Genomic DNA, 16288 nt, shown 5'->3' with positions numbered 1-16288 from the left:
CATCTATTTGCCACGAAGTGATGGAACCAGATGCCATGATCTTAATTTTCTGAATGTTGAGTTTTAAGCCAACTTTTTCACTCTCCTCTCTCACGTTCATCAAGAGGCTCTTTAGTTCTTCTTCACTTTCTGCCATAAGGGTGGTGTCATCTGCATATCTGTGGTTATTGATATTTCTCCTGGCAATCTTGATTCCAGCTTGTGCTTCTTCCAGCCCAGCATTTCTCATGATGTACGCTGTATATAAGTTAAATAAGCAGGGTGACAACATATAGCCTTGACGTACTCCTTTCCCAATCTGGACCAGTCTGTTGTTTCACGTCCAGTTCCAACTGTTGCTTCCTGAGCTCCATACAGATTTCTCAGGAGGCAGGTCAGGTGGTCTAGTATTCCCATTTCTTTCAGAATTTTCCAGTTTGTTGTGATCCATGCAGTCAAAGGCTTTGGCATAGTCAATAAAGCAGATGTTTTTCTGGAACTCTCTTGCTTTTTCAATGATCCAACAGGTGTTGGCAATTTGATCTCTGCTTCCTCTGCCTTTTCTAAATCCAGCTTGAACATCTGGAAGTTCATGGTTTACATACTGTTGAAGCCTAGCTTGGAGAATTTTGAGCATTACTTTGCTAGCCTGTGAGATGGGTGCAATTATGCAGTAGTTTGAACATTCTTTGGCATTGCCTTTCTTTGAGATTGGAATGAAAACTGACCTTTTCCAGTCCTGTGGCCACTGCTGAGTTTTCCACATTTGCTGGCATAACGAGTGCAGCACTTTCATAACATCATCTTTTAGGATTTGGAATAGCTCAACTGGAATTCCATCACCTCCACTCGCTTTGTTTGTAGTGATGCTTACTAAGGCCCACTTGACTTCACAGGATGTCTGGCTCTAGGTGAGTGATCACACCATCATGATTAACTGGGTCATGAAGATCATTTTTGTGTAGTTCTGTGTATTCTTGCTACCTCTTCTTAATACCTTCTGCTTCTGTTAGGTCCATACTGTTTCTGTCCTTTATTGTGCTCATCTTTGCATGAAATGTTCCCTTGGTATCTCTAATTTTCTTGAAGAGATCTCTAGTCTTTCCCATTCTGTTGTTTTCCTCTATTTCTTTGCATTGACTGAAGAAGGCTTTCTTATCTCTCCTTGCTATTCTTTGGAACTCTGCATTCAAATGGGTATATCTTTCCTTTTCTCTTTCGCCTTTCACTTCTCTTCTTTTCACAGCTATTTGTAAGGCGTCCTCAGACAACCATTTTGCCTTTTTGCATTTCTTATTCTTGGCGATGGTCTTGATCCCTGCCTCCTGTACAATGTCATGAACCTCCATCTATAGTTCTTCAGGCACTGTCTATCAGATCTAATCCCTTGAATCTATTTCACTGTATAATCGTAAGGGATTTGATTTAGGTCAAATATACCCGAATGGTCTAGTGGTTTTTCCTACTGTATAGCTCATCCAAAAGCAAGAATAGTCTCTGAGATTTCAAACAGGATGGGAAGGGCCACATGGGTCTTGGGTACCACACCTGTGAGAGAGGAACCCCCACCAGGTGATTCCCAAGGGCCCCAAAAGGTACAAGTCCATGAGGGACACTGAGAGTGGGAGCAGCAGAGACACCGCCAAGGTCATTGGAGGAAAAGATCAAACAGTCCTGACCCTGTGGTAGTGGGAGAAACACAGGGGAGACTGGAGGCGCTGCTCAAAGAACACCTACAAAGGCAGGTGATGTGAAAGAAAGCTATCCTGGAAATCACAAGTTTTAAAAATTATTCAAAAAATGCATGCTTATAGCAAAAAATCAAAATGGTACAGAAAAATATGAAGTAAAAAGGTATAGTCCCTCCCCATACTCCTCCTTCTCACAGGTTAACAATTTTTTATGTATCTTCCTAAAAACCTACGCATACGTATGAATATATACATTAAAATTACACACGTATGTACACATATATGTATATATATGTGTGTACATATATAATACATGTACACACATATAACATATATAATATATACATTAAATTAATGTATAATTTTAACTATACATTAAAATTAATGTATAATTTTAATTATACATTAAAAACAGCCTTTGTGCAACCTGATTTCATTATTTGGCAATCCAGAAAATTAAATACAGGAGCTGGCCTACCCCCCTAAATTGAGAAATGTGTTCACTGTCGCTTTCAGCAAGTAAACAGAAAAAAATAATGAAAACATTTTCTCCTCTCCCATATAAATTGTTCATTACCAAAAAGGGGCAACTGTTTCTTTTAAACAGGGTTTTAAAATAAAAACACTGTTAAAATAATCTAGGAACTGAAAGTCCAAATGGTACAGCAACAATCCCTTTGTGACCTCACAAAAACGTCCTCGGTGATATTGAACTGATGCGGCCTGCTCACAACGCTAGTGCTTATAAACACTCAGCCTTGTCCATCTTTTCTATTTTTGTCTAAGCCCCTCGGCTTATGTAATCTTAGTTCCTGGACCACAGATCGAACCTGGGCCCCGGGTAAAGTATGGAGTCTTAGCCACTGAACTGCCAGGAAGTGCCCATGCACATCTATTTACGGCGCTTTCACTTCCCCGTCACCCCATCTTGGACTGATAGGGTGCTCCCTCCATGGGGCCCAGAGCAGAACAAGATTTATTTTCAACAATTCCAGCTGTGTGACTTTTGCAAATGACTCTCTGCCACACTATGTGACAGAATGAAGAGGCAAATATCCCAAAGGTGTTAAGTCACTCTGTTTCTAGTCTATTTGACAGAAGTTTTGCAAACAGTTGGTACGTATCAGAGCTAACTGCAGAGTCAAGCTGGCCGGCCACTCTAGAGCTATAAATACCTTGGCTGGGCATCTCATTCTAACTCCCATGGGGCCCTTTACTATTTATTTTTTCAAAAAATCCATTTGTTTACTTATTTTATTTTTGGCTGGGTCTTTGTGTCGCAGAGAGCGGGGGTTACTCTGCAGCTGTGGTGCATGGGTGCTTCTCATTGCAGTGGCTTGTTTGGAGCACATGGGCTCTAGAACAGTCTCAGCAGTTGTGGCACACAGCATTAGTGGCTCCGTGGCATGTGGGACCTTCCCGGACCAGGGATCCAATCTGTGTCTTCTGCACTGGCAGGGAAATTCTTTACCACTGAGCCACTAGGGACACCCCCAGGCCTTTACTGTTTACATCCTTCTCTACACAGAGAACATCATGGTGGAGAGTGGAAGATGCCTAAGCCAGCTGCAAGTCACTTTTTCTTCCCTTGGGTAACCCCTTAGATACACGAGCCCGGAACACAGCATCCCAAAGTGCGTTAAATTGGAAAGTACAGTTGGAAAGATATTTTCAATGTTTTTCATCAGTGAAGTGTATCACATGCAGCCCATGAGTCTGTACACCTGCACGGTCCACCCTGATCACCTATCAGCTAGGTCTATTCTGTGCTAGTCGGATGACTTATCCTGCAGACGAGGGGGTGCAGAGACCAGTAGAAGCAGGTGGCGCAGTGGGAGGAGGACAGGGACCCAGGCTTTCCGACACCACCTGAACCTCCTGGAGAACTCAGGCGAGTCACTTCACTAAGCTTCAGCTTCCTCCTATAAATGCTTCTACACTACAGTGTGTACGTGCTAGGTCACTTCAGTTATGTTCGACTCTTTGCCACCCCATGGACTGTAGTCCACCAGGCTCCTCTCTCCATGGGATTTTCCTGACAAGAATACTGGAATAGGTTGCCATTCCCTTCTCCAGGGGATCTTCCTGATCCAGGGATAGAACCCAGGTCTTTTACATCTCTTGCATTGGCAGGTGGGTTCTTTACCAATAGTGCCACCTGGGGCATTAAAATCACACAAGATGCTGTCTGTTCTATGATTCTGGTTAGACAACTTTTCACTTGAATAATTTTAGAAAATTATTTAGAACTTTAGAGAAGCTACGAAGACGACACAGAAAGTTCTCATCTACCCAGCCTCCTCCAAATGTGAACGTCTTACATAACCAAGAACAAACACCTGTCAAGTCCAGGATGCCAACATTAGTACAAAGCTATTAACTGAACCCAGACTTCTGGGATTTCACCAGTCTTTCCAGTAACATCAGAGTTACGTCCTAGGATCCAATTCAGGGTCCAGGACTGCATTTAATCACGTCTCATTAGTCTCCTCTGATCTGTGGGAGTTTCTGTCTTCTTTTCCATGATCTTGACCATATTATACCTCTTAATACAGGCTGATTGTCTCTTTGGCTGTGCTGGGTCTTTGTTGTGACACGCGAGATCTTTGATCTTCATTGAGGCATGTGGGATCTAGTTCCCTGACCAAGGATTGAACTGGGCCCCTGAATGGGGAGCTCGAAGTCTCAGCTGGACCACGAGGCAATTCCCCAGGCAAATCTTCTTAGACACTGTAAGGATGATGTCAAATAGGTAGGGAAAAGTGAGATATGGATGAATGTAAAGGACTGCAGACAGAAACCAAAGCATGGATGATCCAGGCCCAGGGCTGCTCCTCTAAATGTACATCAGCTGGTCTGTAAGCGCCCTCCGGGTTGTATGGTTTCCACTCCACTTCCACAGCTCAGAGCTGGATTTCTGCCATTTAAGAGAAGAAGTGGCCAAGTTCATTTTCAACATGGGTATCTGCACAAACACTGCAACTTTGGGGACTCAGGTGGCTGGTGTTATGAGCTGTGAATGGCGGCGTCTTACTCCTTTGGAATGCTGCCAGAGGATGATCCACTTTCTTAAAGGTTAAAGACAAAAGAAGAGACAGAGACAAACAGAAAAGACCAAAACCTATCTAATGCCTGAAAACAGAACCAATATTTGATGCAACCTATAAAAGCTCAATTTCACCCCCGGCCTCCGCTGGCAGAAAGGCTGGTGGTATCATCCAGCCACCAGCATGTTGGTGGCTACTCTGACATCTTTGGATTAAAGGAGCCCCAGACACTAGGGACTTTAGCAGTGCCCTCCACCCTCCTGACCACCTGTGTGTTTAGACTAACAGATGTGTGGCAAATGGATACCAGTCGGCAAGTAAAAAGTTCAATAGTCTAAAAACACCAACAACACCCTGAGGGGAACACAGCTTCCTCTGTGGGGTGGAAGCTGTGACTGAAAAGAGAGAACCCTTGCACTGAACAAACCACCACCTGGAGAACTCCTCGAGGGAGTGGTGACGCCAGCTCTGTGAACTGCTCTTGAGTTCAGTGAGACTTTTTCTTCACAGTATGAAGAGTGGGGTCAATCTTCCTATTACATTAAGCACCAATATATCTCTTGTAAATATGTATCAGGGGAGGTAACTTCTATCTTTTCCTTCTACTGTCAGGGAAGGCTTAGTATTTATTTTTATTTTTGGCTGTGCCACATGGCATGAGGGACCTTAGTTCCCTGACCAGGGACTGAACCCGGGCCCCCTGCATTGGAAGTGAAAAATCCTAACCACTGGATCACCAGGGAAGTCCCAGGGAAGGCTTAGTATTAATATCAGTGCAAAAAAAGCCAATTCTGGTGGATGAGAACTTGATTCCCTTAAAGTAGTCTACTGAAAAATGTGAACATAAAAGCTTATCCAGTTACCACCTACGACTGCTTACATACTTTTATATTTTTATTATTATTTTTAAAATTATTTATTTATTTGGCTGCACCAGGTCTTAGTTGCAGCATTTGAACTCTTAATTGCAGCATGTGGGATCTAGTTCCCTGAGCAGGTATTGAACCTGGGCCCCGTGCACTGGGAGTGTGAAGTCTTAACCACTGGACCCCTGGGAAGGTCTCAGCCTACACGCTCTTATAATCACTGCAGTGTGTGGTGCTTCTGTTTCTAACGGGGAGACGGTTTGGTCTTATAATAGGAAACCATGATGTTTTGCTGGGAAGAAGTCACCCTGCTGTCCCACTGAGTGGGGACAATGAAAAGCCTAGACTCAGGAGGGGATGCGTACCCGAGGCCTGAGGCTTTTCAGTGGCCCCAACTGCTGCCATGAAAAACTGTAACCAACCCACATCTTCAAAACACAAGGGAGCTTTAAACTGGGGCATGAAGTGTGAGGAGAAATTCAGTAAATACAACAGGATTCTATTTTCCTTTTTTGATGAAAAAAATTGTAAGCTATTAGATCTAACACTTTGCTACCATGAACTAATGTGACACGATGCACTGTTACTTCCACCGAGCCAAAAGCCAGAAACCAAATGCTCACTGGGAGCTCACTGGGACTGTGGATGGGTCAAGGGCCAGACACGATAGGGAGTGGTGGGGACTGGGGCAAACTGGATGGTACAGTCCAGTCCAAACAGCAGGGGCTCCTCATATCTGGATCGACTGTTGCCTCAGAGGGGAATTTAGATACAGTGTTGTCAGATCTTCTAATTTTTCCAGAGAAGATAAGATACTTCTATGTAAAGCTTCCCAAATTTTAAAGTCAGCAACTACAATTCATTGTGTGGACAACCAAAACACAGCTGCATGTAGAAAATGGCCTGTAGGCTACCAGTGTTAAGCACTAGAGAAACCCTGTTTCGCTTCTCTTCCCGTCTGTACCCAAAGGTCTTTAGAAGGTTATCATATTAGAATTAGAAGAGACAGGCATACAGGTTTGAGATCAAAGGAACTTCAAGGGAGAGTTTACACATCAATGAAGAAGTAACTCAATGACAGTTAACGTTAACATCTACCAGAATTTCTTGGGCATCAGAACCAAGTTTCTATAATGAAATTAAGTAATAACACCTACATGTTCTTATAGCCAATACAGAGTTTTACAGTTTTCAGATTAATTTCTCTACTTGATTTGCAAATCATTATTTTTCAGATAATAACTTGGAAGCGTGAAGCAATCAAACGGCCTGCCCAAGGTTCTAAGACTGCTCAGGGGCAGAGTGAAAGAAAATGGAACCTTCTTTTTTTCACGGCTCTGGGTCTTCACTGCGGTGCACAGGCTTTCTCTAGTTGTGGTGAGTGGGGGCTACTCTCCAGTTGCAGTGCACGGGCTTCTCACTGGAGCACGGGCTTCAGGTGCGCGGGCTTGGTAGTTGTGGCCCACGGGCTTAGGTGCCCAGCAGCATGTGGGATCTTCCTGGAGTAGGGATTGAACTCGTGTCCCCACACAGAAACTTCTGGACTTCAGTGATTGTTCTCACAAGGCACGGTGGCCCAGGTTATCTACTACATAGACACTGCTATCTATTTCGTTTACTCTCTATAACATCCTAACAGTACAGCTCATTAGAGCTGGAAGGATCATTACAGAGAATGTAATCCAGTAGCTCTAAACTTTTCTCTGTTTCCATCTTGTTCACATGTACAACTCTTAATATCACCAAACAATTCCTATGTGCAGTTATGACCTCGGTTGGAGAGAGGCACTCAGGACCCTGGAGGGTGGAAGGAAGTGTGTGTGTGGAAGGACGTGTACATGTAGACAGAACTGTACCCTTGCAGACACCCTCTGACCGTCACCCCGACCAGCCTGTTCCCTCCCCGGGGTTAAAACTTACTGGTCTAGTTCATCCCTCCATTCCCCTGACGGGTTAGGAAACACAGGACGAGTTCAATGACTGACGGTCCCAAGTTCTATCAAGTGGCAAAGCCAAGTGTAAAATTCAGTCTCTTAAACCAAAATATAAGGTGAGAAAGGGACTCTGACATCGTCAGACATCCTCACAGGCCCCACAGCAGGTTGCGGGGTTTTGGGGGTGTTATTCCGTAGCTGTTGAGGTGTCCCTTCCTGGGATACCAGGCGCAGAGCTTCTCTTACCTCCCAGCCTTCCATCTCCAGTCCTCTCTTGCCATAGATGTCGTAGATGGCCCTGGTCTGGGGGTCACTGAGCACTGCAAATGAAAAACCCAATGTGTTTACAAAGCACTGAATCCTCCACTTAGTTCTGACCACACCAGCAGCAGGCAAGCCCACCTCTCTTTGTCCTTCTTCCAACCACAATTTTCCCAGAGACTCTGCCATTCCTGATGTGTCTTTCCTTCTACTTGCCTTCCAGATCCAACTAAGAACATGTTTAAAGGCGGCTCCAGGTGGAAAATGTTGCATTTTTCATGTCCGAGCTACCTTGTGAGGGGTGCTGACTCTGTATCACTAAAGGACAGTTGTTTTTAAAAGACTGTCCTAAGTTTCTGTCACCGTCTATAGAGTACCTTGGCTTGAGACAGCAAATTCCAGTTTCTAATAAAGCCTAATGTAAACCTAAGGACAGGCTCCGACGGGAAAAATCTGTCTTATTTACCCTATAGAATCTCACTAACTCCTACAGCCAACTATGTAAGAAATGTTTTTTGCGCCTCTCTTCTTTATTTACACATCAGTTAAAAAGGCGCAAACACCTGTCACTACGGTGTCAGCCATGTCACCTAAAGTGCATCAGGAAAAGACTGTTCAATAAGAATGAGAGGGACTTTACTGGCAGTCCAGTGGTTAGGACTCCACACTTCTACTGCAGGGGGCCCAAGTTTGATACCTGGTTGGAGAACTAAGATCCTGCATGCTGCATGGTGTGGCGAAAAAATTAAATAAACATTTAAAATCACTACATTAAAAAAACTAAAAGGGCGGTAGCTAACTGATTCTGAACATCTGTACAGCTATTTCTATTGGGCCAACTTCTGTTCAAGACCTTTGAATCTCCCCACTCTTCCCTACCCTGGCCCCTGAGAATTCCCATGTATTTCTAGGTCTAATTAAAAAATGATGTAAATGACACCGTGCTGTGCTATGCTTAGTCACTCAGTAGTGTCCAACTCTTTGTGACCCTATGGACTGTAGCCTGCCAGGCTCCTCTGTCCTTAGGGATTCACCGGGCAAGAATACTGAAATAGGTTGCCATGCCCTCCCCCAGGGAATCTTCCCAACCCAGGGATTGAAGCCAGGTCTCCTGCATTGCAGGTGAATTCTTTACCATCTGAGCCACCAGGGAAGCCCCAAAATACTAGAGTGGGTACCCTATCCCTTCTCCAGGGGAACTTCCCAACCCAGGAATCGAACTGGGGTCTCCTACACTGCAGGTAGATTCTTTACCAGCTGGGCTATCAGGGAAGACCTGTAAATGACTCTTGGTTTAATCGTTGGTTAAGTTGCGAAGTCATGTCCGACTCATGTGATCCCATGGACTGTAGCATGCCAGGCTCCTCTGTCCGTGGGATTCTCCAGGCAAGAATACTGGAGTGGGTTGCCCTTTCCTTCTTCAGGGGACCTTCCTGACCCAGGAATCAAACCTGGGTCTCCTGCATTGCAGGCAGATGATTTACCAGCTGAGCTATGAGGGAAGCCCATGTAAAGACTCTATCCATATTCAAATCTAACAGGGAAGAAAGAAATGCTGACCATTGTAAAACCTGGGAGCTAAACTTCTTGAGCTGATCTCTAGGAGTTAAGAAGGAATTATTTATTCACCACCTCAGTCTCCCTTCAGGCCAAATACTGGGGCCAGGCCTGCTGCTACAACATGTTCACAAGCATTGGTAGGCTTTTCTGCTAACTCTTCCCCAAATCTCCAAAACAACACAGTCCAGCTATGAGGGTAATTCAAACAACCAAATACAAGAAAAGGAACAAGCTATATTCAGACCAGACAAATAGCCCGAACAGTTACATCTGGTGAAGACACAGGCTGATTATACACACCTGTGTGCCACAGTCTCAGTTTTACTGGTCATTAAAATCTAACTTTTTGGTAAAACCATAGTGAAATACAGCAAAGTGCTTTTATGTCCACAATGAGAAATCTTTTATTTCATAAAGAAAATCTAATTTTTGGTCTGTTTAATTAAGGAGCAAATCACCAAGTGGCTCTGGAATGAATAACTGACTTTACTTGGCATATATCCTAAGAGTAAGTTCACATTGTTTTAACTTTAATTTTAAAAATTGTGGTTATAATATACACAACATAAAACTGATCATTTAAACCATGTGTAAGTGCACAATTCACTGGTGTTAAATATATCACTATGTTGTATAACCATTGCCACAATCTACTAGAACTGTCTCATCCTCTCAAACTGAAACTGTACCTACGAGTGATTTTACTATTTCATAAGCAAATATATTATACACTTTTCTTTCTGAAATGTATGAGGTAAGTATAAAAATCTGAATTATTTGATTCTATTTCCTATTATGCTTTTTAACATCATTTTCTTCCTTTTGTTAGAACCTTTCCTTAACTGAATGCTACAGAACCAAGAAAATCACTTTCAGATGGAAAAAATGTTCTTTGTATCTTCTCAAAAGAAAAGAGAGAACAAAGTAAGCTTGTCTGTAGCGATCAGCCTTTCACGTTTAAGAGTTCCCTTTAGAAGAAAACGAGGAAACGATTTAAAACTGGAGTATTCCCCTAGAATTCAGATCCGGGACTATTACTTCACCTGCGGTCTCATTTTCTATTTACTGGACACATATTGATTTCCAAAGCAAAATACTACTCTTTCAAAGGACCCCGTCAGTAAAAAGCACTAAACTAACTGCCTCTTTTATGTACCTCGAAGGACTCTCTTTTTCTATCCTCTACAAATCAAACCTCTTAAAAATTGAGTGTCTGCTACAAGACACTGCTGTTTCTACACTGGTGCTCCTACAGAGCCAAGCGCCACACTGACCTTCATAAGCCTGGTGAACGAGGTTAAACAGCCGCTCGGCCTGCGATTTGAGCTCTGGGTCTCTGTGCTTGTCCGGGTGGTAAAGCATGCACAGCCGCCGGTAGGCCGCTTTTAGCTCTTCGCAAGAGGCCTGCAGGAAGAAAAATCCAATTAGAAGACAGTCGATGTGACTTAAATATTATCATGATCAGAATCAGCCTTGAAATGGGAAGCTATCAGCCACGTTCCAACACGTCTGCTGTCTACATGCAGGATATAATGAAGTTATGCTTTATTACTTCAATAAGGCCTCTTTTTTCCAGTTAATAAAGTGATCAATTATGTACATCGAAAGCAACTGTGTTTTGCTGGGAACTGCTGCTATCAGAGAGAATGAAAGCATGTGTCCCCACCCTGGTTCTCTGCGCTCTGAGTGGAAATGAGAATCGTCACAGAGACCTGCTTGCTATTTAACCCAAGTCATTCAAAGTCAATCGTGCCAAGGTATTCTCAACAGAGACTGTTCAGAAGGGGGAGAAGAGCTATAAACCATTAGAAAGAAATGCCATGCATGTACTCAGTCTTCAGACAAAGGAAACTCAGTGAATATTCATCCTTTAAAAAATCAAAGACATCAAATTGTCAAATCAACACCTTTCTATTCAACAGCTAATTCTAAAAGCAAGCACACAAGGCAGGCAGAAATGCTTCCCTATCTGTAGTAAAAACAAGCCTCCCCACCCAGAGCACCCAAAGGCTCAACACACACAACCCTCCAACTCCTTCTCATTTATTGGCTGCCCCAGGTCTTAGTTGTAGCACTGGGAACTTTGATCTTTGTGGCGGCATGTGGGATCTAGTTCCCTGACCAGGAATTGAACCTGGGCCCCCTGCCCTGTGACCCGGGTTCAATTCCTGGGTCAGGAAGATCCCCTGGAGAAGGGAATGGCTCCCACTCCAGTAGTCTTGCCTGGAGAATTCCATGGACAGAGGAGCCTGGAGGGCTACAGTGCATGGGATCACAAAGAGTTGGACATGACTGAGTGCCTAATACTTTCCCTTTCCTCTGCACTGGGAGCACAGAGTCTTAGCCACTGGACCACCAGGGAAGTCCCTCTCCAATCTTATAAGTAATCAGTTTGAGGGGAGAAGGTGCCATTAGAAGAGCACAGATGACACAGAGTACAGGCGGGCTCTGGGTGTGTTTTAACAACGCAGAAGGGAGGGAGGAGGAGGGCTGACAGAAATCCACTTTGTACTTTGCCTGCCTCACAGCCACCAAGAACTTCTCAGAAAGAGGCTTCACTGGAGGCTCTACAAACACCATGCCATCTCTTGCGCCACCTCGCTGGCTGGGCCCTCAGGTGTACTCTGGGAAAGTACAATGTCTGATTTTATATCAACCTCCAGGACCTTTTTAGTCTATCATAGGTGATACCAAATGTGTAGCTTTGTCAAATGATTTGTTTTTAATTGGAATATAATTGCATTACAACACTGTGTCAGTTTCTGCTATACAGCAACATGAATCAGCTATGTTGTTCTTTAGCTGCTACGTCTTGCTGGACTATTTTCGACCCCATGTACTGCAGCATGCCAGGCTTCCCTATCCTTCTCTGTCTCCCAAAGTTTGCTCATATTCATAACCATTGAGTTGGTGATGCTATCTAACCATCTCATCCTCTGCTCCCCACCTTCTCCTCCTGCCCTTAATCTTTCCCAGCATCAGCGTCTTTTCCAGTGAGATGGCTCTTCGCATCAGATGGCCAAAATATTGGAGGTTCAGTTTCAGCACCAGTCCTTGCAATGAATATTCAGGGTTGATTTCCTTTAGGATTGACTGGTCTGATCTTGCAGTCCAAGGGACTCTCCAGAATTTTCTCCAGCACCACAATTTGAAAGCATCAATTCTTTATCGCTCAGCCTTCTTTATGGTCCAACTCCCATATCCATACGTATATACATATGTCCCCTCCCTCTTGAGCCTCCCTCCCACCTACACCCCATCCCACCCCTCTCAGCCATCATCGAGCTAAGCTCCCAGTGCTATACAGCAGCTTCTTGCTAGTTATCTATTTAACACACGGTAATGTATATACACGTCAGTGCTTCTCTCCCCATCTGTACCATCCCCTCCTCCCCTCCTCCCTTTCCACAAGTCTGTTCTCCGTCTGCGTCTCTGTTCCTGCTCTGCAAATAGGTTCATCAGTACCATTTCTCCTAGATTCCATATATATGCAGTAATATATGATTTTTTTCCCTCTTTTTGACTTAGTTTGCTCTGTATGAGTCCCTAAATTCATCCATATCTCTACAAATGACTTCATTTTGTTCCTTTTCACAGCTGAGTAATATTCCATTGCATATATCTATCACATCTTCTTTATCCATTCATCTGTTGATGGACATCTAGGTTGTTCAGGTGATTTGTCAAGAACATATTTTTTTGGGAGGCAACTCCACCATTTTGACAACAGAAGCAAATTCTGGGTCACTGACAACATGCCAGAGGGGCCTGAAAAGCCAGCCCTCCAGGTGGAGGATGGGACCAGGTCCACAGTGAGGATGCTGAGGAAGGACGGGAGGTCGGAACACAGGGAAGCAGTCACAGGGGTGTGATGAATCAAGGCATCAGGGTTACAAGGGAAGACGTCAAACTGAGTTTTTCTGTAATTTCCACCGTTTTTCAATATCTTCCAATTCCAGGAGTAATGAGTGCTTCCGTTGTTGTTGTTGAGTCACTAAGTCAAGTCCGACTCTTGGAATCCCATGGACTGTAGCTCGCCAGGCTCCTTTGCCCATGGGATTCTTCAGGCAAGAATACTGGAGTGAGCAGCCATTTCCCTCTCCAGGGGATCTTCCCAACCCAGAAACTGAACTTGTGTCTCCTACATTAGCAGGTAGATTCTTTACCACCGAGCCACCAGGGAAGCCCTTAAGAACAGAGGCTTCAGGCAAATGAACTTTCTGACTCTTGGCTTTCTCACCTGCTAGAGCAGATGACAACCGTGCTCAGGGGTGGTGTGGGAATAAAATGAGACAGTGATCACAGTGCTTCTTATGGTACATGGCAACAACCTATTCTCTATAGCTCTTCTAAAATCTTTTCTTCACACTGTAGACAACAGTACCTCTCTCACACCTATTTTGAGGAGTAAATAGTATGTGTACAAGCTCTTAACAGTGCCTTGCACGTGAGAGGAATTTAATCATTACAGCTGTCATTAATGCCACAATTCAGCTTTGATACCCTTTCGGCAGCAGGAATAGGGAAACTGGGATAATTACAGCCCTTGTGGGAAGATGACAGGAGCATTCATTCATGAAGTGGCCCAAGTCTGTGAAAATTTACTGAGCTGCATGCCCATGATGCAGACTCTTCTATGCAAATGTTCTATTTCAATAAGAACACAAGACTCCAGGGACTTCCCTGGTGGTCCAGTGGATAAGACTCTGGGCTTCTACTGCAGGGGGCTTGGGTTTGATCCCTGGTCAAGGAACTAAGATCCTGCATGCCCTGCCTGCAGTGTGGCCCAAAACAAAACAAGACTCCACGGAAGACAGGGGCCTCAATGCTCCCATCTCTGCGGTTCCCCTTTTTCCCACCGTAAGCCTCTTTCTATACTTATGTCAACTAATTATACAACACATTCCTTGCCACACTTACCAAGATGCCACTTGCACCAAGCTTCAATGTTTTAAGCAAATAAAGAACAGCTAACCAGTGGCAAATTCAATGTCTTTTCCAGATAGGTTTACTTATGTGATGATGTAAAAGGAGCTTGTTCCTTCCTGAGGAACCAAAATGAATTAGTCCCTTTTTGCAAATTTTAATTGTTCTTTCCAGCATCTCATAAAAATTACAAGTGCAGGATTAGACAGATTTGACTGACTTTAGGTTACACTGCTATTTCCTGGTTGTAAAAAGTAAACTAGAAGACAAGGGAATAGAGTACCTAGTTCGCAATACCTTCTTTAGTCATATTAATAAATGGCTTAACGTGCTATTGATTAAGTAATAGAAACAAGAAGTTTCATTATTAATAAATATCACATTCAATAAAAGGTTAGATTGAGCCTTTTATCATAACTGAATAGCTAAGGTCACTGGTTCGATATTTCATAAATGATAAACTCTTTCACTATCATAAAAATACAGATATCAGGACTTCCCTGGTGGTCCAGTGGTTAAGACTCTGTGTTTCCAACGCAGGGGGCATGGGTTCAACCTCTAATTGGAGAACTAAGATCACACATGCCACTTGGCATGACCAAAAAATGAATAAAATAAAAATGCTGATATCATTTCAAAATATGTGATAACATTAAAAATGATACCTCAAATTATGTACTTATTCCTAAAATTGTATATAAAATTAAGTGATGTATCATGCTGTAAGTCTGAAAAGTTTCATCATCTCAATTATCTAGTTATAATTTTAATGGAAAGTAAATCTAATATAAATTCAATCTTTATATATCATAAAATTCATAGTGAAAAGATCCCTAGAGACCTGTAGAGTTTAGTGGTCTTTTAAAACTGTTGGATTAGATGCTGTATGATACAAAAACGCAATAAAGCACAAAAAAGAAATTCAAGACAAACATAGTAAAAAGTTAAAATGTCTCTATTTATGCAGATGTCGTCTATGTAGAAAATCATAAAGAGTCTATCAGAAAACCTACTAAGTGATTTTAGCAAGGTCATGGGATACAGGATCAATAAACATCAATTTATTTCTATATATTAAAAACTGAGACTTGGTATCACTGACCAACATGAACTACTTAGGGATACACTTATGACCCGTACAGTGAAAGCTACAATGCACTGCGACAGAAATGACACAAGGCCGAAAATAACGGCACAATAAGCTACCTTCATGTACCAGAAGATTCAGTATCATTCAGACTTCAAATTTCCCCCTACAGATTCAATGCAATCCAATCAGAATTCCAGTACGCAATCCAATCAGAATTCTAGTAGGCTTTTTTTTTGGGTAGAAACTGACAAGATAATTCTAAAATTTATATGGAAAAACAATATGGAGCAAGAAGAAATTTTACTTTCCAGTTATTTTACTAACCAAAATAACTTTGAGGAAGAACTGGAGGACTCATAACACTGGACTTTAACACTGCTCTGGTAATCAAGACAGCATGCTACCAGTAAAAGAACAGACATACACAAACCAGTGGACCAGAAGTGAGTCCACAAACAGACCCCCATGTATGTGGTCAGGCGTGCAATATGAGGTAATGCAAAGCGGAAAAGACAGTTCTTCAATAAATGACGATAGAAGAAAGGAATATTCACATGTGGAAAAACGAACCTTGACCTTTACTGTGAAACACTGGACCTGCCTGGTGAAATGAAAGGATACCAGACAGTAACTCAAAGCCACATGAAGAAATTAAGATCTCAGAAAAGGAAATACACGGGCAATTATAAAAGCTAGTATTATTATAAAAATGATTTGTAACTCCGTATCTTGTCTTCTCAATGATTTCAGACATTAAAAAAAAAGATTAATCTAAAAGGTAGTCTTATTGTAGCTCCAGCTTATAACTTCATGTTTTGTTTCTACATAATTTAAGAGACTAATGCATTCTAAAAAAAATAATCCCTAGTTTATTTTTTAGACACACAATATGTAAAAATGTAATTTTATGACATCAATAACTGAAAGAGGTAGC

General features: G+C 42.7%; 1 protein-coding gene across 1 annotated transcript in view; it reads right to left on the bottom strand.

The window, feature by feature from the left end:
- DNAJC11 (DnaJ (Hsp40) homolog, subfamily C, member 11) overlaps nucleotides 1-10770 on the bottom strand; it is a 45023-nt gene extending 34253 nt beyond the window's left edge. Inside the window, exons 1-2 of the mRNA XM_010849942.1 lie at nucleotides 10613-10770; nucleotides 7764-7837 (exon numbers count right to left, since the gene is read on the bottom strand). Coding sequence (XP_010848244.1) covers nucleotides 7764-7837; nucleotides 10613-10700 — 162 coding nt within the window. The 5' untranslated portion in view covers nucleotides 10701-10770. The remainder of the gene's footprint in view (nucleotides 1-7763; nucleotides 7838-10612) is intronic.
- Between the last annotated feature and the right edge of the window lie 5518 nt (nucleotides 10771-16288).

The sequence above is a fragment of the Bison bison genome, unplaced genomic scaffold (assembly GCF_000754665.1).
Source record: "Bison bison bison isolate TAMUID 2011002044 unplaced genomic scaffold, Bison_UMD1.0 scf7180017864289, whole genome shotgun sequence".
NCBI classification, from domain to species: Eukaryota; Metazoa; Chordata; class Mammalia; order Artiodactyla; family Bovidae; genus Bison; species Bison bison.
Note: the sequence above shows the minus strand (reverse complement) of the source record. Positions and strands in the feature narration are given on the sequence as shown.